This window comes from Diaphorina citri, unplaced genomic scaffold (genome assembly GCF_000475195.1).
Source record: "Diaphorina citri unplaced genomic scaffold, Diaci psyllid genome assembly version 1.1 scaffold1480, whole genome shotgun sequence".
Lineage (NCBI taxonomy): Eukaryota > Metazoa > Arthropoda > Insecta > Hemiptera > Psyllidae > Diaphorina > Diaphorina citri.
The window spans coordinates 49,924-77,680 of NW_007378906.1; the positions used below are offsets into that span (position 1 = coordinate 49,924).

General features: G+C 37.2%; 2 protein-coding genes across 2 annotated transcripts; one reads left to right on the forward strand and one right to left on the reverse strand.

Moving 5' to 3' along the window:
* Nucleotides 1-459: 459 nt before the first annotated feature.
* LOC103516073 (ubiquitin carboxyl-terminal hydrolase 48-like) lies at nucleotides 460-22,923 on the reverse strand (the record flags this gene model as incomplete). Its single annotated transcript, XM_026828578.1, is given in 5 exon segments — nucleotides 460-887; nucleotides 4,796-4,941; nucleotides 15,974-16,086; nucleotides 18,877-18,990; nucleotides 22,697-22,923. Coding segments are annotated over 5 exon segments (810 nt in total), but the record flags the coding sequence as incomplete, so codon positions are not given.
* A 249-nt stretch (nucleotides 22,924-23,172) lies between these two features.
* Nucleotides 23,173-26,549, forward strand: LOC103516074 (ubiquitin carboxyl-terminal hydrolase 48; the record flags this gene model as incomplete). The annotated part of the gene is given in 5 exon segments (XM_008481025.1): nucleotides 23,173-23,181; nucleotides 23,546-23,794; nucleotides 24,327-24,490; nucleotides 24,740-26,196; nucleotides 26,425-26,549. Coding segments are annotated over 5 exon segments (2,004 nt in total), but the record flags the coding sequence as incomplete, so codon positions are not given.
* Nucleotides 26,550-27,757: the final 1,208 nt, after the last annotated feature.

The following is a 27,757-nucleotide window of genomic DNA, read 5'->3' on the forward strand; positions in this document are numbered from 1 at the left end:
CATAAAAGTCACACATACAGTCAGAACTTTGAGGATTCCTAGGTTTTTAAGGAGTGAGGATAACTAAAAATTTCACGATTCCAAAAAGCAATGTACAGACGAAAGTAAGATATTATTCATATACATAGATTTATTCATTGTGCAATATTTCATTTGTTGTGGATTTCAAATTCCCATATGTAGGTCACGTTCTATTGGTATGAGTGGAGAATAACAACCCCTACTCTAAAACTACCCCAAACCTCACAGATGTGCTGAAAAAGATTTTCATTATTTAAAATTTCCTACTTCACGAGTAAATAAAATATTATGCTGAGAAAATCCGAATGCATTCGATCATTTCATCATTTCATTTGTAACACAACATATTTCACTCTTCTGAAGTTTCAGGGTGATGAGGGGGAGGAAGAGAGAGGGATGGGAAGGGAAGGGGAGAGAGAGAAAGAAAGAGGGAAGGAGAGAGAGCGTAATATTCTAAATAATGCAAAATGTTTTGTGTTGTGTCCTAGCTAGTACAGCTTTTGCTTGTATGAAGTCCGCAGTTTCACTGGAACTTGGCCCGGCAGGCGCATTGATTTCAAATAAGTGTCGAATGATTTCGGGACATTTTTTCAGGGCTTTAAGTGGCAGGGTTCTCCAGGAGGAGCTCTTTCACTCAATAAATGTTTAATTCTATCCTAATAAGCTCTTTCACTTACCTTCACTTTGACGCTCATCAGTGTATCCGAAGAGGAAACGGTCAGGATGACGTCATTCTTGGCTTTCCTCTTTCTTTGACTTCTCCTGACGGTCGTTTCCGCATTTGAACCATTGGCTATCACAGAAACGTCATCCGATGAGCTACTCTTGTTACTAATATGACCTTTGGAACTTTTGCCGTTCATGCTCTGGAAAATCATGGAATCAGACTCAATGTTAATTGAAATTTTTACTATGAAAAAACTTGCTTATTTTTATAGGTACCTACCTACTCATTACCACCCAATCAAATTTGTTTGGCTCTTGAGAAATAAATAATAGTTTCGCCTTAAGAAATAAATAATAATAAAGGAATTTTTAATCGTGTGTTAGTCACAGTTTTGTGACGCTACTGGACCTTCATTTCAAGTTTTCAAGCCATCACAATATAGACCAGGCGTCATTGAAAGGGTCCTTATATTTCTATCTTATTTATGAAGCAAAAGCACGAATGTTCTTGGTCCATTTGAGATTTTGTGCTGCGAAAATTAGAGCTCATGTTGATCTCAAGTGCAAGTGTTAAAGGAAACATATAGGCAATGGGTGAGTTAATGCCAGAGGCATTTTCTATCGCTACATATGTAATTGTCACATATCAGGGCTGTATTGGAAATACTCAACTCTAAGAAACTTTTGTATCAAATGTTTCCCCCAATAAGTTGTATTGACTTTCCAAAACTCCACCATGATTTTCACTTCTGTTGGATTTGAAGTTGGGGACCTCATGAGAAGAAAACTTTTTGGTCTTTTTTCTTTGTTTTTTCTCCGAGCTCTTTTTTATGCTGAAATGAGCTGATGGGTTTTTCAGCTTGGAAAATTTCTCAACTTTTAATTAATTAATTAAAATAAACTAAAAAATATTTCTCTGTTTTCTATCACAAAAAATAATTCGTTTTTTTTTTTTTTTTTTTTTGGCGTTCTTTTTTAAAACGTTATAACAATCTTGTAAGCCCCTCTCACAGAAGGTTGGGGCTCATTTATCACACCTATCATAATAGACATCACACATCCCCCCCCCCCTGCTACCCGCACTGTGAAGCCACATTTTTATTCTTTTCTGTCCAAAACCATCACCCCAGTCCTCCTGCCTTTTCTTTAGTCTTTTCTTCCACATCCGTATGCTTTTTTCCGAGGCTCTGTCTAAATGAAGATGCATATGTTTGTTATTGTTCGTAATTATTATGTCATCCACATCCGTATGCTTTTTTCCGAGGCTCTGTCTAAATGAAGATGCATATGTTTGTTATTGTTCGTAATTATTATGTCATTAGTACTTTACATGTAGGCATCAAATAATCAAAGTTACATTTGATCTGTACCTGTTTCGGTGGTGTAGTGGTCGCTCGCTTGGTAATCAGGAGGGCGTGGGTTCAATCCCAACCGAAACATGAAAATTTAGCCTTAACATTGGTTGAGAATTTGGCAACCGTAATATTAAGTAATTAACTAATTGGTAGCCTACTGCTGAGGTAAAGGGACTCAAGTTCTATTCGATCAGTATCAATAAGCACTATTACGTCACTTCACACAGTGACAGAACCCCGGATTAAGTATTGGGAAAGTGGGAAACAGAGGAAGAGGTAGATTCTGATCATAAGGCGCTATGCAGAGTCGCTTCAAGATCTGACAAAAAGAACGGGGAGACCAGAAAATTAGAACCAAGTAGAATAAAAGGTAGGCTAAACTTAGTGTACTCCTTGAAATACTTGCCCCACACACGTAAATCACATTATACACATATATTTACAACTTGAAGGTATATCTATACGAAACACATCATATATATTTTCAACCCCAAAGCAGAGGTCACAAGCCCCCCTCTCCTCCGCTTTGGGGAACAAAAAGTGTTCAAATCAGAAAAATATATTCATAACTCAAAAGTTTATTTAGATACAACAAACTCACACAAAAAAAGAAGGCCTAGGAAAACTCTCTCCCTTTGCTGTTTACTAAATGGCATTTGTCAGGACCACTCCTTGGTGGAACCATTTGTTTTAATTGCGTCTTCCCCAGAAAAGAGAAGAAGGGTCAGATTAAAAACCTAAAAATACTTAATCATTAATATTTTGAAAACGTTAAAACTTAAGGAACGGGACACACCTTAGGTAGGAAGGGATAAGAGTGTATGTGTGTGCGTTGGACAAAGCATGATTAACAACTTGAAATTTGTTACATTCATATCTTGACTGGTCAAAAACTGGACAAAGCCAGAAGAAAAAAAACAGGGAAGTAAGGGTTCCGGAAGTTTTTTGTGCTACTTTAGGAGGAAGGAAAAAAGAAACAAGAAATAGGTGGGGTGAGTTTTAAACTCTGTGTGAAGAAGTTATTTTTTATCTCTCTCTCTCTCTCTCTCTCTTCCTGGTTAATGTGTATGAGTGCTGCTGGACAATCAGAACAGTAGCAAGGACTGTTCAATGTAAAAAGTGAACAGTTTTACAGTAAAATCTCTGATAGAATTTACCTATAGGGTACTTAGTTTAGTCATACTGCGATCAAAAATTCATAGTTGTCAAAATCATTCAACAAAATATGTAAGTGGAAATTAATAACATGTTGAAGGGGTGTTAGTGGTTACCACGGTCCATACAGCGAACAAAAATTCATAGTTGTCAAAATCATTCAACAAAATATGTAAGTGGAAATTAATAACATGTTGAAGGGGTGTTAGTGGTTACCACGGTGGACTTCAGGTTTTGAGGTTGATGGTTCGAGTCCAAGTCAAGTTAAGTGGGAAACGACAGTAATGGCAACAAGCGTTAAGGTACCTATCCCAACCACAGTTGAAAGTTAATTTTTAATTGTTCCTTGAATACGTCCCATTACCAAACTCAAACTTTTGAAATCGAGTAAAATAAAAGTGGAGAAAGTGTTTGTCACTCTACGTCCAATGTTCAGCGGAAAACTCAGCAAAATCTTAAGAGCAAGGGTAGGCCGTGGGGTGATGGAGAGAGGAACAGTGGTTAAAATACTTTTCTACAAATAACTAAATTAGCTCTCCTTTGTTCGACAGTGAAATTGTTTTCGGTCAAATGGGCAGTGACGCCAATTCATTTTACTGATAATCTTCACCCCATCTACCCACTCCGTCCTCACGAAACTGAAATATATCAAGATATTTCAGATACCTACTATGTTATAATCTCAAGACTCCTAGTACCAGTAAAATTAATAACAGATTTATTAGAAATAAATTCAAATTTATTCTTCTCGAGTGAGTACGACTTGGAGATGGTCTTATAAGATTACGGAGAAAATTATATCAAATGAGAGCAAACTTCTATCCAGGCTAAAGTCCACCGGGGGACTTTGCATATTTTTGTATAATATATCCTTTCAGTGCAAGGAATTCTTCAAGTTGCAGGAAAACAAAATACGTATCCAGGAATCGAGTCATAATACATAACTAAGGAAGCAAAATCAGAAAATGAAAATACTTTCAAGGTACCCATGTAATTGGTATATTAAGCTACGTTTACGAGAGCCACACAAATGGCAGTTAGTCACACGCAGGAAAACAAAATACGTATCCAGGAATCGAGTCATAATACATAACTAAGGAAGCAAATTCAGAAAATGAAAATACTTTCAAGGTACCCATGTAATTGGTATATTAAGCTACGTTTACGAGAGCCACACAAATGGCAGTTAGTCACATACGGTGTTAAGCTCCTTGGGAGAGAGATATTGTTAAAAGGCTCGTTTTTGGCGCCCTCTCATGTCGAAATAGTTGCCAAGTGAGACTCAGCATGGTTGCCATGTGTGTGCACTGGTTTGCAAGTTCCTATTGGTTTATTGATCCGGTCTCGTGTTGACACATTGGTTTGCCTTATAAGAAGGTGTCATAGATATCTGTTTCCAGTGTTTATTTATATGTGCTTGTACAGGGGAGCGCGAAGAGAAGGTAGAGACACAGCCAAGAAGGTATTTATATGCTGCTACACATCGCTACACAATCCAAAAAAGGAGACTGTACAAAAGAAAACAATCAAAGAACTTGGCCCTCGGATAGTTGAAACCTCTTTTGTGAACTAAAAGACTACGTTGAAAGGAGACTTACCCACTCGTCGGTTTTCTTGCCGGCACTATCTTCAGGGGCAGAATCATCCGAGTTTGCAACCCGGATGACTAGTTTGCCCCGAGTATATGTGAGCTGTTCTTGTTCTTCACTCGCTTTTCTCTTGGTCACGCATGCCTCGCATATGTCTGAAACAGGGAAACGGAAAACATATTTCAGTTCTATCGGTTGAAAACAAAGGGTCGAACATAGTTTGGCTATCACACTTTGAAGTATGTTTCTACATTTTACATAATCCTTTAGTTGATTGAAATCACCGATTTTGTCCAGCTGATCCTCTAATATATTCAAACTTCTTAGGTACAAAAGGGTGAAAGCTTGATAGGATAATACTTTTAATTAATTCTTCACTTGGACATTGTCACGTTAAACAAGATTGATTTTCGTCCGGACAAAATCCGTACAAAATGTTTCTCATTAAACACGATAACGAGTATAGCCATACTTAGCTGAAGACACGAGAGTGATGTTAAATAAAACACATTCCTTCGCATTTTTTTACCCTCAAAGTTGAAAGTCACCAAGCTTGAAAGCGGGTGGAAATAATTTTTCATAAAATAAAGAGCCCTCACTTATAATATCCTTGATGTACCCTCAGTTTTACCTTGAAAGAAAGCTTGGTCAGAAGAAACCCTAAATTTAATTTCTTACCAAAGAGAAAAGTTTCGGTCTTATAATTTACATAGTTTTTGTGATATTTTCATTTTGATATGTGAGTAGTTGAGTACCTAGGTGTTGATATTTATGTCTTTAACGCGAAGAACGGTATGAGGTGGAAGTGGTAAAACTTGACAACAGAGGAAAGTAATCCCTTCAAACTTTAGTACATCCACTTTGGATCACATTTGATGTCGGCTTTAAGAATCCATCAAGACCTCAAGTTTGTCTGGTAAGCGTTAGCATTTACCACGAGATATAGCGTGCGTTTAAATTTCAAAACTTTTCTGGGACATCGAAAGCAATGTGTGATACTGACGGAACTTTTTTTTTCTCACCCCTTCCTTTCTCTTCTTTCTAATTGGATAATTTTTTGAGTCTAATATTTCCGACACTTCTCATCTTGTGCCAGGAACGCTAGTTGGATCAAATTAGGCAAAACGTTATAACAATCTTGTAAGCCCCTCTCACAGAAGGTTGGGGCTCATTTATCACACCTATCATAATAGACATCACACATCCCCCCCCCCCTGCTACCCGCACTGTGAAGCCACATTTTTATTCTTTTCTGTCCAAAACCATCACCCCAGTCCTCCTGCCTTTTCTTTAGTCTTTTCTTCCACATCCGTATGCTTTTTTCCGAGGCTCTGTCTAAATGAAGATGCATATGTTTGTTATTGTTCGTAATTATTATGTCATTAGTACTTTACATGTAGGCATCAAATAATCAAAGTTACATTTGATCTGTACCTGTTTCGGTGGTGTAGTGGTCGCTCGCTTGGTAATCAGGAGGGCGTGGGTTCAATCCCAACCGAAACATGAAAATTTAGCCTTAACATTGGTTGAGAATTTGGCAACCGTAATATTAAGTAATTAACTAATTGGTAGCCTACTGCTGAGGTAAAGGGACTCAAGTTCTATTCGATCAGTATCAATAAGCACTATTACGTCACTTCACACAGTGACAGAACCCCGGATTAAGTATTGGGAAAGTGGGAAACAGAGGAAGAGGGGAAGAGGGGAAACCCCGGATTAAGTATTGGGAAAGTGGGAAACAGAGGAAGAGGGGAAGAGGGGAAACCCCGGATTAAGTATTGGGAAAGTGGGAAACAGAGGAAGAGGGGAAGAGGGGAAACCCCGGATTAAGTATTGGGAAAGTGGGAAACAGAGGAAGAGGGGAAGAGGGGAAACCCCGGATTAAGTATTGGGAAAGTGGGAAACAGAGGAAGAGGGGAAGAGGGGAAACCCCGGATTAAGTATTGGGAAAGTGGGAAACAGAGGAAGAGGGGAAGAGGGGAAACCCCGGATTAAGTATTGGGAAAGTGGGAAACAGAGGAAGAGGGGGGTAGGAGGGGAGTAGGAGGAGGAGGAGGACGAAGGGTGAGGGGAAGCCCATTAATGACCTCCACCTTAATGACAATTTTTTAAACCTAATTCGTCACCCTTAGGTATAAGATTTTTTTTTTACGACATTCTTTCATACATCAATGCTTTTAATTTTCATCATCATGTTTACTTAAAATTACAAAAACAAATAATGTGGGGCAGAAGGGAATGAGGTGGTGTTTTTCCCTAATTTCTATCCACGATTGACGAGTGTAAGAAAATCCGGAAAACAGTCATTTGTTTTCAGAGCAAATTAAACCCAAGGAAGAAGGACGTTTCGTAATCAAAGTAGATCATGGTCACCAATATAATGGTCTATTGTTCCTCAAATTAAGTTTTGGTGGTATGTATGTTGTTGGGAGTCGAATCAAATTTGGACTTAGGAGTCACCATCTAACAATCTAGCAATGAAACTTCTTTGATATTGATAATTTTATTGAAAATTCTGGAGATGTGTTGTTTATGGAACCAAAAATGCATTTTGAAGAGGAAACAATTTCCAAATTGTAAAATTGAATTACTACGTTTTTGCCAATCTTGGGTGACTCGAAACCAACACCCTTTAAATATGGAAAATAAGATATGAGTATATGAACTATTTGAATTTCTTAGTTTAAGTTTGAATTTCGACTTTAAAATCTGGAGCGCAATAAATTCTAAAGTTCAGAAGTTTCACAGCGAAGAACAAACACTCATTTGTTCGGAAGAAAAGTCATTTTATTGTTTATAGAATTATTTATTGATATGACAAGAGTTATGTACTATGTATGCAGGTATATACGTTGTAATAAATGTTGTACCTAGTGTTAGAATGGAAATGACTTTTGTTGTTTCGTTTGGGACATCAGGACCTAAAATTCTCTTAGCTCAGATAGATAAAACCTGAGGCTACTATGCAAAGGCAGAGGCGGTTAATTTTGTAAATTGTGTAATTAAAATTGAAAATATTGACAGAGGATACTTAAAGACTATCCCACGCCAAATAAATACAAAATTTCTTTACTCAAACGTCGTTTAATCGTTGTAGATAATAAGGTACTTTAATTTCAGCACAGATTCAAAACATAACGTTTTAAATAAAACTACAATAAAAACCAAAATTACCTTGTTAAAACTTTGTTGGGGAAGATTGGCAAAAAAAAAAAAAAAAAAAAAAAAAAGGTTTAGGAAGAAAATAAAAGAATAACTTCTGATCTGGAGTTTGGTGGTTCGATTCGAATTTAAGTCAATAAACTTATCAAAGTCTATGAAAAGGGGGAACATTTTTTGTGACAAGGAAATTGTATGACTAGTGATGAGATGACAAGTAGAAAATGAAAACAATACATACCATGGGATGATAATGATGACACCTAACAATGTAAAAAAATGACTTCAAATAATACATATGCATAACACAATTAAACTTCCTTCCTTTGTCTTCGTCTTCAGACCTACCCTCTCGTTGAATTTACTTTAAGCGGTCTAAACTTCTCACCCCCCTATTCATTCAGAAAACTCATAATTCAAAAAGGAAACGAACAAACGAATTAGCGTGATAAGATACGAAGTTTACTAAGGTTAGCAAAGGAGGGTTGGATTAAATGACCAGTGGTCTTTCTAATTGATTTTGAACAAAACTACACATTAACCAACTTTTATTCAGAGTGACCACCAAAATCTCGAGATAAATCTTTGCAAAGGACAGAAAAGTCGTATAGGCTATTAAGAATGAACAGATAAGAGAAATCGACCCTCTTACCACTTAATCTCGGACAATGACCATGCTAAGTTCGAAGTAAAAAACGATTCCTACCTACTGTTTTACATTTTAAAATTTTGTCCCATGTCCCTCCTTCTTAGTCTTCTAATTTAATTAGTTCATTTGGAACAAAGTCGGACTTTGGAAACAATAAATAATACTCGACACTTCCTAATGCCTAATCGAGTCTAAGATTCCACTTTTTGACCGCGTCGAAAATTTCCCCATGTCCTCTTTAGGAGTAAGAGAGATTGGAGTAACTTAAGCTCAGCCAAATTTTAGAAACTGTCCTCTTTAACCATGTTTATGTCCGCTAGCACTGGTTATCTCGTACAAGAGTTAACTCCTAAATGTATTAAGAAGGAAGAAATAAAATGAAATATGAAACACTCTACATTTATAAAACAGAAGGACATAATATTGCAAAACCCCAGCACGTTTCAGCAAAAGGAGATCTTTTTTCTCATAGAAACCATCGCACATCTAGTAACAATAAATGTAACAAGTGAAGAAAAAGATAAGAATAAAATTTCCCATATGTGCAACCTAGGGGAAGATGAATGTTCCCCCCCCCCCCCCCACCCCCCCCTCGAAGTTATGGCCAAGTGTTATATCAATAAACTTATCCCCTAAAAAGAAGGAAATTTGAAACAAACCGACCAGGTATTTTGACACAAGCCGTTCTAAAACTTCAAACAAGTATGTAAGTAGAATAAGTGTCCTTCTTATACATATAAACAACAGCAACGAGAGAGAGAAAAGAAAAGGTTTCAAAAAAATAATTCGGGGAAAAAGTTTCTTATTGTTCTTCAGAAGTTCACAAGTTTTCGACATCCCAACTTTTCCGACAAAAGTTCTGTATCGAGGAAAATAAAGACAAGTCAGGGCTATAGACGACAAAAGAGCCCCCCAAAGACTCATACCATATCCCTGTGTCTCTTTATGAGAAGACAAGGGAGAGGAGGGTGTGAACTTTATCGTTTTATAATAGCAGCAAGAATGAAGCTGCGGAAATTATTGGCGTCTTAATGTATTGACACTTCCAGAAATGTTTTATTGGGAAAACTTTTCAACCCAACTAGTTGTTCCTTCTTGTTTATGGAATCGAGAGCTTTTGTGTTTCCAAGTTGTAAAGAAATTATCAACAAAGATGGTGATGAACTATTATTAATTTATGTCTTTTTGTACGGTTTATAGTGTGGTTCAGATCTTACTTACTAAAATCATGTTTACTAGAATGATCACAGATTCCTTGGTATTCTAAATATCTGCGCCATTCACAAAATGAACAAGGCTTTTGCCTCGACTCTGACAAATGAAACCGACAAAGAAGACTAACGTACCTAAGGGACGTAAACATATTAAGAATTCAAGACTGCACTTGACTCGGAAATAGTTTTGGTTTTGGCCAAAGAGAAATTTAATTAAAAACCTCTCTCATGTACGACGTACGTCGTCTCCGGAGAAAGAAAAAAAGTCAACAACGGAGGGAGGAAGGAAGGAGAGAGAAATAGAACGGGAGGAAGAGAGATCTCAGAGGACGGAGTGAGTAAGAGAGTCGTGTCCGTCAATGATTAATTTTAGGGGAGGACGAGGGGCAGTTTCGCCCCCCGGTTGACGAAAAATCCCTCCTTCAATCCCTCTCCTTCAAATCACCCCGCCACTCTCCACTGCTAATTACTGAAACCCCTCGGACACTTGAGAAATGGACATTAATAGCTCGCTCACTCTCTCTCCCTCCTCTTTCTCTCTCCACCCTTCTTTTTTTACGTCAGAAACGTTTTGCCTAGTGACCTGCCAATCGTCCATTTTTCTTTGTCTTATGGGAGAAAAAGTCAACAACAATAACAACAACAAGAAGAGAAAATGTTTCAAATTAAAAGCGTACAAACAAAATTGAATAATAATTTCGTGAAATTTTAATATTCCAAAATTGTCACAATAAGTACGAAAGCTGAGGGAAATTTATTGGTGGGGTAGAAAAGTCAAATGTGAGGCGAGTGGAGGGGTTAGCTTTCTCATTGGAAAGTTTTGACTTATCTTATTACGAAATAATTTTATTAGAGAAAAAGGTCAAAGGAGTTCTCGAGATAATGTTCATGGCCTCTTCATCCCACAGAACCAAGTGCTAACTTCCTGACCATTCTGCTTTCTGCTTGTTCTGTCATGATTGTGCTTCAAATCTTCTGCATACCCATTGTCCATTTACAAATCAATCGTGAGAACAAGAATGGATATTAAAAACCCCGAGCATTATTATCAAGATTTGGGAAATTTGAGAACATATTTGTTATAACAACATATTTGTATGAATTGGTCAGGACTAAGGATAAAGTTAAGTGGTTTGAAATTTAACCTTCATTTATTTCTGAAATCCCCACCAATCATTGTTGTATAAATGGACTTTGGGAGTGAAGACGGAACGAATTGTTTTTGTGTCCATGGGAGGTTAATACAGATGGGAGAAAAAAAAAGGCTTTTCTTTTTAACCACCACGGAAAATAATCCCTCCACATGAACTAGAAGTAGAAATACCCGATAGAAAACCGATTGTAATTTTAAGACCACCCACCGTGTTGACAATAGGTAATAGCTGATCCTGTGTTGGGGACTTTTGTTCAGCAAAAGTGGTCTCAAAATTATTTTTTGTTCAGCAAAACTCGGAACAGAGAAAAGTAGTCCCGATTCTAGCCTGTTTCTAAACAACACATAATACCAAGTTGGTTATTTTTAAACACATGAAAACTAGGTGAAATATAAAATAGTACATGTTAAGAAGCGAGAAAAAAAGGTGAGAAGAGAAACTCATTTTTAAGGTAATCAAAAGAAAGGAGTCTGATGTTTTTTTAATCACTTTCCCAATATCAAATCATCTCTAGCTGCGGCTCGTAATTGAATGGAAGAATAATGCAAGAAGAAGATACATTAGGGTGAAGATTTTGAATGAAAGATCGATCTCTCTGTAAAATATTGCGAAAAATCCAAATCTTAAAACTCTGAAAGTCAAATAATATTGGAAAAATCTAAAGCGAACATCACACGACTTTCTATTGCCCATTTAAAGGTACAAGAAGTTTAGTGTCCTGCTCAGAAGGGAAAGAAAGAAACAAATACCTCGAGCCACCTACATCCTGGGAATTTTTCTTCTCATTCGTACACTAATGAGGCACGAAATAAGAGCGTTTACCTAAAACTCATCATTTGTTTGTTTTAAACTATGATGAAGTTGTGCTATAATAGCTTTACAGCTTTACAAGTTATCTCTCTGTTATTAGGAATTTTTGACCTATATAATTCCCATTTCTTGCAAGACGACCACACATTTCAGATGAAATTCAAGAAGTCAGTTGCAAGATGCTTTGGAAAGACATCTTGTAAGAACACTTACCCGAGAGATAATTTTCTTTTATTCGCCGCTGACAAATAGGACAATATTGCATATACGTACGAAGAGGTGTGAGAGAACCAGAGAAGGGGGTTTTTCTCACCCACCAAAGCTCTTGAAATAATGAAATAGTTTGCCACGAAAGTGTTGGGTTCAAACTTAAATCTAATATGTTTCTTATGTAAATTTCCCCTCCCCTCTCTCTAGAAAACATTAATAATGAAAAGGGCTGTGGGTAGCTATAGAACACAAGTGAACTTTTATCTCGAATAATTCTCCGTATAAAGACAAAAGTGTAAACAAAAGTTAGTGTTAGACCAGAACAAGATAAAATGGGAAATTATTACAATACAACAGAGAAAATTAAAACGAAACACATACCATGGGATGATAATGATGACACCTAAGTAATAATGTACGAAAACGACTTCAAATAAGATGAGTACATAGGGAAGGAAGGATGGGAAGGAGAAAAGCGATCAGATGAGAGAAGGGAAGAATAGAGCAAGCAAACTGTCAGGCATTAAAATTCCCGTGAACCTAGTTTGAGCGAAAAGAAATCTCAAGATATACCAATTTCCAAAGACATGTCGAACCCTCAACTTATCCCTTCTGCCTTCTCAATTTACCATCTTAAGTCAATGGTCAATGTCCTTTGCTTTCTAGCCATGGTTGTTCTTCTTACTGTTGTCAACTTCCACTGTAATATTATTATATTATTTAAATTGCAAGGATTTATTGGGACCATCCTTTGATTTGGCATCGAATTGAATATATTACATTTCAATTCCAAATTTGAACTTCCGAAATAGAAAAGTTCCTCGAGTTTATATTAATATTCCTAATGAAATGGAATGTAAGACCCCCATTTATCCCCCCTCTCCTGTATTGTAAGATTAATTATCCCAGAGATATGAATAGTCAAAATTTATTACTTTGAAAAGTGAGGAGAAAGTTTAAGTACAGTGAAGATACCTTTAACAAGCGAACAATCCTTTGTTTAGATCAGCCATTCTTAACCTATGGTCCGTGGACCACTAGTGGTCCGCGAGAAAGTTTCAGGTGGTCCGCGAGAGTTGAGTAAGGAAAAAGTCATCGTGTCTCTATTTTATATAACATACCCCTAAGAAAGAAAAAAAAAATCTTTCCTCTTTTCATACAACGTGCTCCTCCTAACTCCGCTCTTATCAACTAGATATAGGTCCTCTAATACATACCCATTGTCACATAGCGTGTACAATGTACGATTGCATATACATACCTAATCTCAAGTGGTCCGCGAGATTTTTGGTTTATCAATAGTGGTCCGCCAATTCTAAAAGGTTAAGAACCCCTGGTTTAGATGAAAGAATAACTTCTGATCTGGAGTTTGGTGGTTCGATTCGAATTTAAGTCAATAAACTTATCAAAGTCTATGAAAAGGGGGAACATTTTTTGTGACAAGGAAATTGTATGACTAGTGATGAGATGACAAGTAGAAAATGAAAACAATACATACCATGGGATGATAATGATGACACCTAACAATGTAAAAAAATGACTTCAAATAATACATATGCATAACACAATTAAACTTCCTTCCTTTGTCTTCGTCTTCAGACCTACCCTCTCGTTGAATTTACTTTAAGCGGTCTAAACTTCTCACCCCCCTATTCATTCAGAAAACTCATAATTCAAAAAGGAAACGAACAAACGAATTAGCGTGATAAGATACGAAGTTTACTAAGGTTAGCAAAGGAGGGTTGGATTAAATGACCAGTGGTCTTTCTAATTGATTTTGAACAAAACTACACATTAACCAACTTTTATTCAGAGTGACCACCAAAATAGTCACTATCTTCAGACTCACGGATAGGGAAGATGAATCCTGGAATAGAGATTTTCTGTATCGGAAAAAGGGGATATTCGCTAAAGTTCGGGCTCAACGTGAATACTCGATAGACGAGAGCTATCGCAAGAAAGTTATTTTCACATGGAGGGAACTGCTTTTGCTCTATCTTCATTGTGATTGTAATCGTAATGAGATTCTCTAACCCAAAAATTAATGGGCCCCCACTCAGGATCAACATCAACTTAGAACACACCACGAGTGAAAGGCTGCACCAAACTTTCTTTCTTGAGTTTGTTTCACTGGTGTTCACTTGGAAATTATGAAAAATTCTGCCCGCACAAATTAGCATACTAGCTTCCACCAAAAGTATTTCGAATCATTAAACGATCATTCTCCTGTAAAAATAACGCGCTTTTGCTTTGAAAATTAAACAATAATGTCCACTCTAAACCCTTTATACTTAGGCAACCCTCTCATAAAGTTTAACCATGTTATGAGACAGGAGCATCACATGGTAAAGTCTTCTTTTTTCGGGGGGGAATATTTTCTCCAACTCACGATGGAAAGACGAAAAGGAACGGGGATTAGAGGGAAGGAGATATGTGTCCGAGGTTATAACATGGTCTCATTGAAAGCCAATGATTTGAACCAAGAAACAACACCAGAGTAAACGTTGTAATTACGATGGAGATCCACCTTCTTTCTAATCCCTCTATCTTTTCAGACAGAAAATTCTTTCGTTTTTACTCTTCCCCGGGTTTCATGAAAAGTTGACATTTTTAAAATTTTAAACTCCCCTCAAAACGTCATGTGGAAGGGAGTTGAGGCAATGACGAAGGGGTTTTTCTTTTCAAGTAAACTCGAAGGTTTTTTTTCCTTTAAAAAGTTAAATATTGCACTCCACTTTCTCGCCTCTCTCTTTTGCAATCTTGAAAGGTGAGGGAGGAGGATAGAGGAATGAGGTAGAAGTGAAACAGAGATGGAAGGAAGAGAGAGGTAACTAATGATCGAGTCTTTCATTAACAGAAATTCAGAGGTAGGTTAAAAACGGGCGAGAAATTTCTATTGCCTTCCCTCTCTCTTCTGCAATCTTGAAAGGTGAGGGAGGAGGATAGAGGAATGAGGTAGAAGTGAAACAGAGATGGGAGGAAGAGAGAGGTAACTAATGATCGAGTCTTTCATTAACAGAAATTCAGAGGTAGGTTAAAAACGGGCGAGAAATTTCTATTGCCTTCTTCAAGCCTATAAAACAATGCACTTTGAAAATCCATGGAACCAGGGTTAATGCCAAAATGACGTGTTGAAATTGACAATTTTGAGATAATTATACTCAAGATGGCTACTTTACTTTAGATATCCCAATGCCTTCAAGAATAGTTGATTAATACACTTTGTGTACTTGTGTAGTGTATACGGCCCAACAACAACTGAATTTCAACCTAGCAGGCGATTTCACCCCATGAAAATTCCCCTCATCGAATTGCTCAGTCCCTGAACTTATTCCTAGAACTAAAGATGCTACGAAAATTCCATCTTTCGTGGGTAGACATATTGTTTTCATCTGCACAATTTGCTGTCATTGAAGTGTAAGCATTTATATTGCATTACAAAAGTGTGTTTTACGCGACATTGATGTGATAATACTGATGTGATAATCTGGATCTTACTTTTTGATATTCTAATGCCTTGAAGAATAATTGAATAATACACTTTGTGTACTTGTGTAGTGTATACGGCCCAAACAGGACTGAAAAAATTTCAACCTAGCAGACGATTTTACCCCATGAAAATTCCCCTTATCGAATTGCTCAGTCCCTGAACCTACTCCTAGAACTAAAGATGCTACGAAAATTCCATCTTCCGTGCGTAGACATATTGTTTTCATCTGCACAATTTGCTGTCATTGAAGTGTGAGTATTTATATTGCATTACAAAAGTGTGTTTTACGCGACATTGATGAGATAATACTGATGTGATAATCTGGATCTTACTTATCTTTTCAAAGGGGTTTTTTCCATCTTACTGAAGGAAAATGAGAGTAGTTTGTGACGTCACAGCTACCATCTTTAGAATTCACATTGGGCGCTTTCTAAAGGCTATTTAAAAATGGTATTATGTAATAATTAAAATTAAAATTTAATAAATCAATTAATTACCAACCTGGTGTGTTGATAAAAGTCCTAACAGTGGCACAATAGAAGGTGGATAGCTCGTAGTCCACTTGGAACACAGCTTTCAGTTGACTCCACTCCTCTTCTGACACCCACACAAATCTGAAACGGGATCAGAATCAAACGATTAAGCATAGTGATTTTGCCAAAACTATTGCCGGAAGTGATGACTTATGGCCAGGACTACAATCTCACTTTGAACTTGGTTTAAGAACCTATAAATATGGGATTAAGCATCTGATTGGCTAAAGACAAGAGTTTGAAACCAACTAATCAGATTGTTTATTCCAAACTAAAAAAAAAAAACAAACGATTAGGCATAGTGATTTTGCCAAAACTATTGCCAGGACTACAATCTCAGTTTGAACTTGGTTTAAGAACCTATAAATATGGGATTAAGCATCTGATTGGCTAAAGACTAAAGCGTTTGAAACCAACTAATCAAATTGTTTATTCCAAACTAAAAGAAAAAAAGAAAAAAAAAATATACTGAGGACTTGGCAAACAACTTTGGACAGTAAACACCATCGCAACAACACAATTTGAAACGAATATATTTCCATGACTCCATACATTCTACAAGCAAACACCACACACATAAACTAAACATTTCAGGAAGAAAATATGTACATAGGATCTACTTATTCAATTTTTCCAACCAAAAGGATTCTCCTAAAAGTATCTGATTTTATAAATTAGCCATTATGCAAATTATATGCAAAATAAACGACAGGCCCCCCACCTCTCACACATCAGTATGTGAGGAGGGGGGGGGGGGGGATAATGAGACTATCATTCAGTCATTAACACCCGCAACCCCCTCCTTATATCAAGGGATTCGAACCCTTTCAATCGTAGAGAGAGAGAAGTCACTATCTCTTCAGACTCACGGATAGGGAAGATGAATCCTGAAATAGAGATTTTCTGTATCGGAAAAAGGGTATATTCGCTAAGTTCGGGCTCAACGTGAATAACTCGATAGACGAGAGCTATTCGCAGAGTGAAAGTTATTTTCACATGGAGAGAACTGCTTTTGCTCTATCTTCATTGTGATTGTAATCGTAATGAGATTCTCTAACCCAAAAATTAACTGGGCCCCCTTTCAGGATCAACATCAACTTTAGAACCACGGCAGCGCGAGAAGGTGAAAGGCTGCACCGAACTTTCTTTCTTGAGTTTGTTTCACTGGTGGTTCACTAAATTATGAAAAATTTTGCCTGTTCACTTGGAAATTATGAAAAATTCTGCCCGCACAAATTAGCATACTAGCTTCCACCAAAAGTATTTCGAATCATTAAACGATCATTCTCCTGTAAAAATAACGCGCTTTTGCTTTGAAAATTAAACAATAATGTCCACTCTAAACCCTTTATACTTAGGCAACCCTCTCATAAAGTTTAACCATGTTATGAGACAGGAGCATCACATGGTAAAGTCTTCTTTTTTCGGGGGGGAATATTTTCTCCAACTCACGATGGAAAGACGAAAAGGAACGGGGATTAGAGGGAAGGAGATATGTGTCCGAGGTTATAACATGGTCTCATTGAAAGCCAATGATTTGAACCAAGAAACAACACCAGAGTAAACGTTGTAATTACGATGGAGATCCACCTTCTTTCTAATCCCTCTATCTTTTCAGACAGAAAATTCTTTCGTTTTTACTCTTCCCCGGGTTTCATGAAAAGTTGACATTTTTAAAATTTTAAACTCCCCTCAAAACGTCATGAGGAGCTGAGCTGAGGCAATGACGAAGGGGTTTTTCTTTTCAAGTAAACTCGAAGGTTTTTTTTCCTTTAAAAAGTTAAATATTGCACTCCACTTTCTCTAATAAAAATTATTGGGTGAGAACTCAATGGAGGTAATTATTTTTATGCAATGTGCTATAGGCTGTAGTACCGCCTTAATTTTATTGGACTACAAGACATTGAAGAGCACCATTATGAGCTCCATCGGGTGAAGGAAACTAGCCTAATTAAGACTTTTTTTTCTCCAAACTATCATCTTCACTCTAGGAAAACACATGGAAATATAACTTTTACCTAATACCTACCACCTACATGTGTAGAATCAAATTAAAACCATGAAGTCCGGAAGATATGTGAAATATTCTTACATATACAACAACAGAGTATATAGAACATATTACAAAAGATAAGGAAATATACACACGGTACAAAGGATGAAGGAGCTATGTACACAATAACATGTTGCTCTAACATATTTGGAGAAGGAAGACGTGAGGGAGGTAGACTCAATTAAACTTTTAATTAATTACAACCAATTTAGTTCGCGCTCCACAGATTTTTCCATTAAACATTCCTAAGACTTTTCACGGAGTGCAATGTGAGAAGAATACCTTTCTAGCAGCCTCGTGTCTTTGTGACCGAGGAACCCATCTTATATCCTTTTCAGAGAACTTGTATTTTATATTCACGACCGATAGAAAAATCAAAACTGAGCCATGAATAGTTGAATACCTATCAGTAGGTCTGGTATTTTTGAAAGATGATAAGTAAAGAAATTGTTGTTTTCCTTGGTAGCGGCATTTTTGCTATATCCAAACTTGCAGTAATTTTTACTTTTTGTTGGTAGTTTCTGTTCAAGTATTTTGTTGTTCCTGTTACATCAAGAAAGAGGGTGCTCTATTAAACTGTTAGTATAATGGAACAACTTGGTCTGAGCTGACAATCCAAATCAAACCCTACTTAGACTACCTACTGATATTTTCTCATTCCAACTATTTTTACTTAATATACCGCCATTGGTCGCTATTTATTTACAAGTTCCTCCATTGATCTCACGACACGACGGTACTTTAGACCCTGAATACAGTGCGACACGACAGAACTTTAAGTAAAAACTCGGAATACAGTGAATCAAGATTTTACTTACACAGGATTGTCATCAGCTGAGTACTCGAGTTCTGGTTCGTAGAGAAGTTTGCCATGATCACAGAGTAGCGAAGCATTGCAAAGCTCTCGCGGTACATCTCGCTTGGTGGAATCCCTGCAAAACAACAACATGAACATTGAAAAACAAATATCAATTCGACCTAATACAGGCTTTATACGCTTTTCCCGGAGTGAAATTCCATGACTTTTCCAGAAAATTTCCACGAGTTTTCCAGAAAATTAGGGGCGGAGTTAACTTAAAAATCAGTAAGATTACCCCTTCATTTAAATAAAGTATGCAATATGCAGAACGTCAAGGAATATGATTTGGAATGCATCGCAGGCCTTTTTTCGGAAAAAACTTGATATTTAATTTGAACATTTTTAATTTTTGACCGGGTTCCAAATTCCATGACTTTTCCAGGTTTTCTTTAATTTTTTCCATGACTTTTTGGCCGATTTTCAGATTTCATGACTTTTCCAGTTTTTCCAGGTCGCGTATAAACCCTGTAAAATAACCTAGGGGTATGGGCACGAACGACCAACTGTTCGTAGTGTTAAGGTATGTCCACACATAGTCGACCGGCCGTCAATCGATGTCGACTGAACCGTCCACACTGCATAGATTTCTCTCTTCGACAGATGTCGATCGACGGCCAGACAACATATTTTTTATTTATTTTTCTCCCCCTTGAGGCCCTTTAAAGGTGTGTCCAAAGTTCAAACATAGTTGTCTGAGACAAGGGCCACCTTTAAAGGGCCTCAAGGGGGAGAAACATAAATAAAAAATATGATTATCAAATGGGCCATTGGTCTTTCTCTAGAACTTTTCAGAATCCGAAAATTCCCAGCCCTTCAAAAGTTACGGGGGGTGGCCATTTTATCTGAAACACTGTGTGTTTCAAAACAAATGGACAAAGGAGAAAACACTAAAGATGGGAGTTTAGCGAGTGAGCAAAGCGAGGGAGATACAAAAGTAATCAGTCAAAAACAATACAGATCCGCCCCTCATGATAATGGTCAGTTTGTCTCTTAATTGTATCTAATGAGACTTCTAAGCTCTAACTCTAACTCTAACAACAGCTTAATTATGTACAGCAACGAAAAATAATATATATTATATATAATTATATATTTGTGTGGTGGGTGCCCATCAAAATGTTTCATTTTCGGCAGGGTTTTAACGAGACACACTTTCCTTTCGGAAACTGAGACAATGTCCCCTCTTCTGAAGCCTATTGGCATTTGAGCAAATTCCCCTCTTTTGGTGTGGTAGCGCCTGTACTAAACCATAGGAAGTTCGCCATCTTGAAGAGGGGAAATCTTGAAAGGGAAATATGCCATAATGTTCAGTATGAAAGAGATATTCCTGAGACTGAGATTTTTCTTTCCCTGACAGTAACACTCAGAGATAGAACAATGGAGTGTAAAAATGGACCCAAATGTTCTGACCCAAATATGTTCATTTACTAAATGTAATTATATTCGTTTCCACTCTTGATTCAGATGTGAATCCGCCACCAAAGTGACACATAAACATAAGCCACTGTGTTCAGGGGGGGTTCAAATCCCAATGTTGTATTTATAATTCTCTTCATAACATATCCTCCCCCATGTCATTCCTCAAAAAAAAAAAAAAAAAAAAAAAAAAAAATTTTTTTTAAAAAAGAAAAAAAAAAAAAAAAACTTAAATAGGGAAAAAAAAAAAAAAAAAAATGTTTAAAAAGGACATATCAAGCTAAAGACTTGTCAAGTGGATCTGTGTTTCACGTTTTTTCTCAAGTTGGGAAATTTTTAAGGTAATGCTTTTCATACGAGCTTTAAAGCCCACCTACATAATATGTACCTTTTACTTTTGTACATACTGTACATTGCTTAGAATGATTGAGTATTCATTTATCCTTTCTCCTTAGGCATCCAGGAAACCAAATATAATTTAAGAAAAATTTCCATCTGTCTGTATGCCTGTTACGCTGATCGACCCGTTATTGTCCTCTTTTCACGAGAAAGCGAAACGGCCGATTTTGATTAACAAAAGTGTAACATAGGTTACTCAAAATTATGGCTTCTGAGAGAAAGGGATAAACTAACAAAGACTGGTAAGAGACACTAGGGTGTGGACCGACCAGTTCTATGACATCCTGTATAAGTGTATATCATAATCCCATTATTAAAATATTCTGCATGTCATTAGAAAGTAGAAAGCCTAACCCCTCTCCCTCCTTAGTTGTGAGTTTAGGAAGAGTTCGCACCATATAAAGGCTAATAATATCGCCTTGATAATAATGATATCACCATGAGAGTGACAGGAAATATCACTTCAAGTTTTCAATTAATCACAGTTGTGTAATTAGTCTTCTGACATTGTCTTCTCCTTTCTTTTCTCTCTCCTCGTTCTTTTCTCTTTCATTCTCACAACTACATCTCTCTTTAAAGACTCTTTTCTCCTATACTTTCTCCTTTCTTTTCTCTCTCCTCGTTCTTTTCTCTTTCATTCTCACAACTACATCTCTCTTTAAAGACTCTTTTCTCCTATACTTTGAAGTATTTTGATTGAATATGGAGCCAGAAAGCGAGAGCTAAGAATCGGGAGAGAGGGGGTGTTCGGATTCCAAGATTTACTTCAAATTATAGGCATATATTTTTAGTGTATTACTTACTCTATTTAGGGACCTGTACTACATTATAAATTTAGGGGCCTCTAAACGCCCGGGACTGCGGGGGTAGGATATACGCCAGTGATTACTTACAAGACAAGACGAGCAACTTTGCTCATTCACTATCAATCACCTGTCACCTTACAAGAGTTTTAAAAACAATACTTTCTGGCGTTATCCCAAGAATCGAAAAAGTTTTCAAATAATTTTTTTATTGGGGGTAAAAAGGGTAAAAAAAATCAACTCATATGCCCTCAAATTATAAGTTGGGTCACGGAAAACACTGGAATAAATATTATTACATAAGGAACCATATTGTCCTAGCTTTCACCTCATGTACACATGTCCAAAGTTGATGTAAGCGACAATGTTTTTCTCATAAAAGAATTTCCCTCCCTCTCATCGTCTCATCCCTCTTCCAATAAAAAGGGAGAGAACGCTAGGAGAAAACAATATGAATGTAAAGTTAAGTCCACTCTCCTCATCTCTCCCTTTAGTTTGACTTGTCCACTATACCTAGGCACATAGGGTCGGAAACAACATGTGTTGACGTCGACCAAACTCTAATGTCTTTTTTCGAAAAGTATGCGAGGATTTGTTGTGATGGCCAAAGAGTTATGAAACAGTTTGTCAAGTTAGAAAAACTATATAACACTATAGTAATATTATCGCGGGAAAAAACGGAGAGGCAAACTAAATAAAAAATCTTGGAGGATTACACTTCGTTTGTTTAATATAACTAAAAAAAAGAAGCTCATCACTGAAAGGAATTTAGCTCTTGTCTTTATTTTTATAATCACAAATGTCGTTCTCCGATTAATACGCAACGCTAAATTTTATGACCTAACAGTAATGGACTCGAACCACCAACCTCCAGATTTGAACTCCACCGTGCTTGAAAAAAAAAGAGGGAATTGTAACTGCTTAGGACTTATCGCCCCGAAATTGAAGAGAAAAGGAAGACAGGATAGGAGAAAGCCAGCCGTTCCGAGAACGAACATTATCCGTTCAGAATGAAATCCCCCCGGGCGGTACCTAATCGAAGCCGCGGCCTAGCGCTTACAAGGCTTACAAGGCAGACGCGCTATCAACTAAGCTAACTAGGCTGGCGCTTAAAGAAGAAGAAGAAGAAAAAATCAATTAATAATTGAATATACAACTTACCTAACAAATCGTTTCCAGGTGTCCAGGAATTCCCGGCTGATCATGTAGAGTTTTCGACTGTTTCCCAGATCATTATCGTCACTCGGGCCCATATTCTGCACTTCCTCCACCAGGGAAGCTAGGCTAGGCCGGTTCTTACTGTTGAGCAGATGGGCAAACTTCTCGCGATGTAGAGCCGCAGTACGACGGTTCTCTTCCTTGGTGACCTCATCCTGGAGATTCCTGTGCTATCAACGGACAGAATAAAGAATTGGAAATTGTGAATAGCAGATGACATAACAAACATAACTCATGGAAAAATTGCACTCAAGAAATGTAAAAATTACACTCAAGATATCATGAAGTTGAAATTGAACAGGTAACTCTAACCAGCCTAGCTAGCTGGCAGTTTTTAAAGGGTTCTCTCCGCTTTTAAAGACCAAGCACTAGTCCTCAAAATGGTTGACTGCGGATCAGAACGAGCCAGCCACTTTAACATGGCTAGAGCTAGAGACCATCACCCCGGTGTATAGCAGATACAAAAAGATATCTTTATTCTGCTATCGCCACTCGGCGAAAGCTAAAGCCGCTACAACAATAACAACAACAGGTATGTCCCTCATCAGATGGGCGATAAGAGACACAATACTTCCCATTTAGGTGCTGGGTCAACACGAGAACACCAGAGTACCATGGAAGCGAGCAATGTTTACTACCCAAGCTATTGAAACTGCCAATTTTATATTATTATCTATTACAATTTTACCGTATCGTACAGTATTTCATGATTGTTGCTTACGTATTAGTGTAACATTTATGTATGTATCCATTATAACTTGACTGAGAATTTCTTCATTTCCCGTTTGCCAGGATGAATACAAGAAGGTGAGTGATGCCAAACGAAACGAGATGATTGACATCCTGAAAATCTTGCCCGTACAATCTGAAAATCCAGAAAATGTCGTAAACTTGGCAACCGTGCAAGTTATCAGCGTTGCCAGTTTGACGTCTTTCCTTCAGAATAAATCTGAGCCTGTGGACAATACGCCCCTGCTGTGTCCCCATCAGAAATTGAGCCCAAGCATGGTCAGGAGCTGCAAGTACATTTCCACTGAAGGGGTAAGGCCAACTTTATTTCCCCCCCCCCTTGTTTTAAAATATGGGAATTTTGGTTATTTATTATTATTAAGGTGTGTCCACACATAGTCGACGGACGTCGATCGATGTGAATTGTTGTGGATCGACATCAATCTATGATGGTTGTTAAGTATTTGCTGCCACTTTTTTCCTTGTTCCTCGGTGCGCAATCTTTCGTTATTGTGTTTGATCTTGAATTTAGATTTAATTAGTCTTTTTGCCTTTTTGGATCATTAAAAACTCCGTTTTGGATGATTGAAAATTATCCCATTAGTGAAATCTCTCATTAAGTCATTGGTGAAAGCCACCATAAATGTGTATGAGCAATAAATAGCATTATTTCTTGATTTTCTTGTGACTTCAAGGATGAGGCTGACAAATTGGTAATAATCGGATTGATTGGGCGATCCAGTGTAATTTTTACTTTTTTTAATCTGACATTATTTGAGACCGGTCCTCTTAAATCAAACTGACAAGGCAATTGATTTGACCCGTTTTACACTTGTGTTTGCAGGCAGCCAAACTGTTCGACCATTTGTCCGGAGGTCCCCAGCTCTTCCTTCTGGAAAGTATTTGTCACGAGTGTGTCCAAGCCAAGTGTGAATTCCTGAGAGTCAAGAAGAAAACCGGAGATGATGCCAAAGAAATACAATCCATGTTGAAGATGAAATTAGATGTGTAAGTAAAAAAAATATAAAAGATTCGTTGACAGGTTTTCATCGATTTTGATGCCTTAAATATTCTGTAGTTTCTGTATCAAACACCTTTTTGGTCCAGAGCTTTCTCCCGGTTGGCTGATTTATGCTTTATAGTCTATATTCTATGCTCTTATTACAGGTTGAACCGTTTTATATACTTATATGCACTGTCAAACATGGCCATTTTGAAAAAAGCTCTACTCATTACTTTCTGTTCTTACTCTTTCAGATCAAAGCCGACATTTTGGGTTGGTAAAAATTCTTTGAAATACTGGAAATCCCTCGTTAATAAAGATTTAGCCATGAAAAAAATTACGAATGGTGTTGATAGTCCAAGTTATAATGAGAACAATAGCCTTAATCAAGCAGGTAATGGAATAGCCAATGTTCAAAGTGACGATGAGAAGAAACAGTTAAGCCCTATAAGTTCGTCATCAGACAAAAATGTTCAATCAAGTCCATTAAAATCCAATAGCCAATCAAATAATATGCTAGATACCCTAGCTTATAATCTTTTTATTGATAGAAGATCAAACAAAGAATGTGAAACCAATGGAGATTCTATTGAGGATTCGGTGTCAGAATCTGAAGTGGATAAAAATAGTAATGGATTTAGAAAACGTTTGTTAGACTGTAGACATGTAGAAGATGAACAATTGGAAAGAACTAAGAGGATAAGAACATCTGATCGTAGAGTTCCCAGTTGTAATAGTTCAAATGACGCATTGCAAGAAATCAACTGTAATAATACTAACACTAGCTGCAATAACAAAAATACAATCCATCCAAAAGACTCTCTTAATTCTGACCAAGTTAACAACACTGGGAAGAACATAAAAGAAACAAAGTCCTCATTCGTAATATCCCCAGAAATGACTGAATGTTATGTACTGATGGAAAATTTAGAAACAACATTCAATTTATTCAAAAGTAAATTTTTATGTGTACTAAAACAACAGCAAAACCAGCAACAAAAAGAAAATCCATGTGATAAAATTAAAAACCTACAGTGTACAAGAGTCAGTCCTCAGGGTGATAATGACATTGACGAACACTTTGTAGGTCCTGATGATGTCAATAGTGAACAAATATTAACCTCCAAAATAGAGTTTAATACTTATGTGAAATCGGAATCTCTTGACGAATCTTTCAATAGAAATAATCACCTCCATATAAACCTGGAATCTCAAGAGGGGAATGTTACATCTATTGAAGCAACATCCATTATGAACAGTAAATTAGAACTGAATCATGTAGATAAAGATTTAAACGGAGGCCAGGGTACAAGTTTAGATAATGGAGGTGTTAGTTCTCCCCTGAAATCTTATAGTAACAGTATCGAAAGGGTTCTAGAGCAAAACAAAAAGGGAACCGTCAAGTCACCAGACTTGACAAAATGCGAAGAAGACAATGATAACGAAGTAGAAACATTTAGAAGAAATAGAACGTATGATCATAATAGTTGTACAAAAAGCACTAGAACCAATCAAAGTAAAAATGAAGGTTTATTATACGAAGATAAAGCTCATAGTAGATTTGATGATAAACAAAATGACCAAGTAAATGGTGATAATGAAAGAAGGAAAAGAAAAATGAAAGATGGAGACAACGACGGGGAGGAAGATGAAGAAAGTACGGATGAAAACACACAGAAAGAATTCAATGAAGACATATTGTGTCCGCATGGTATGTATATTTCATTTTCAGCCTTCAAATCTGTAGGAGAATCCTTTTTGTAATAAACATTACCTTGCTTCATCAACTAACAGTTGGGTACATTTTCAATTTCCGCCTAATATTTTGTGTGGCGATTCTTAAAGTAGACCTTGAATTTTGTAAAGTGGCTCTAGGATGGGGCTTAAGCTTCTACGAATCTACCTCTCATATGAATGTCTGGATTATATTCTTTCCCAGGTGAATTGATACCAGATGAGAGCATGAGGCGTTTGGTACCTCAAGGTGTATGGAGTATACTTAGCACTTATTTCCCCCTAGCTCGAGCTTTCCCTCACGATGCAGAGACATGCAAAAAATGCGAGGTAAGGTTATAAAAACTGTGTGATTACCAAATCTGTTTTCATCCCCAGTTCCCCCATCTATCTTGAGGGTGGGGGATGACAAAATTCGACACTCGAGTTTAAATTAAAAGCCATTTCTCCGAATTACACGGGGGGCACGGTTAGTCCAGTGGTAACGCGCTTGCTTGCCATGCAGAAGGTCCTGGGTTCGAATCTCACCATCGACAAAAATTTGCACTCGTTTTTCGATTGCAAATATTTCAACAGGTTACTTTCTGGTGTTCTCGTGTTGACCCAGCACCTAAATGGGAAGTATTGTGTCTCTTATCGCCCATCTGATGAGGGACATACCTGTTGTTGTTATTGTTGTAGCGGCTTTAGCTTTCGCCGAGTGGCGATAGCAGAATAAAGATATCTTTTTGTATCTGCTATACACCGGGGTGATGGTCTCTAGCTCTAGCCATGTTAAAGTGGTCCATAAGTGCTCCCCGGGTGGTGCTAAATGAGCAATATAAACATGGCAAGATGCGTCCCAAAGTAAAATCTTCCGGAGTCAAAATAGTCCCCCGTTCGGATCTCCGGGTGGGGACTGCCTTGGGTTCTAACATCTTAACTGTCCTACAATGGAATGCTGGCGGAATAACATCCGGCAAACGAACTGAACTTCAACAAATAATATCAACTCAGAATGTCGACGTCTTCTGTATTATGGAAGCAAACCTCACAGATCAAAATCCCAACTTCTCTTTCAACGGATATACTCTCCATGTCCTACCTAAAGCCAGACAGATTGCTAGTGGAATACTAGTTGGAGTCAAACTTGGATTAATGGCTACTTTTTCAATAATCAAAGAAATGCAACATAATGACACAATTGAAATCACAAGAACTGATATATGGAAAAATGGAGAGCATTATAAAATCTATAGCTGTTACAACCCTCCAAAGAACTCGCCTGATCTAACCTCAATAAAAACTGATCCAAAAACGATTATAATTGGCGACTTTAACGCACATTCGAAGAGTTGGGGATATAAAGATCAAGACTGTGTAGGAAAAATCCTTGAAGATTTTGTAAACACCAATCCAATAGAAGTAATATACAAGCCTACAGACACACCTACTTTTCTGTATCACAACGGGTCATGTACGAATCCAGACTTACTACTCGTCTCTTCAGATATTGCCGATTACACCACTAGAAGAGTACTAGATGATCCTGGATCTGG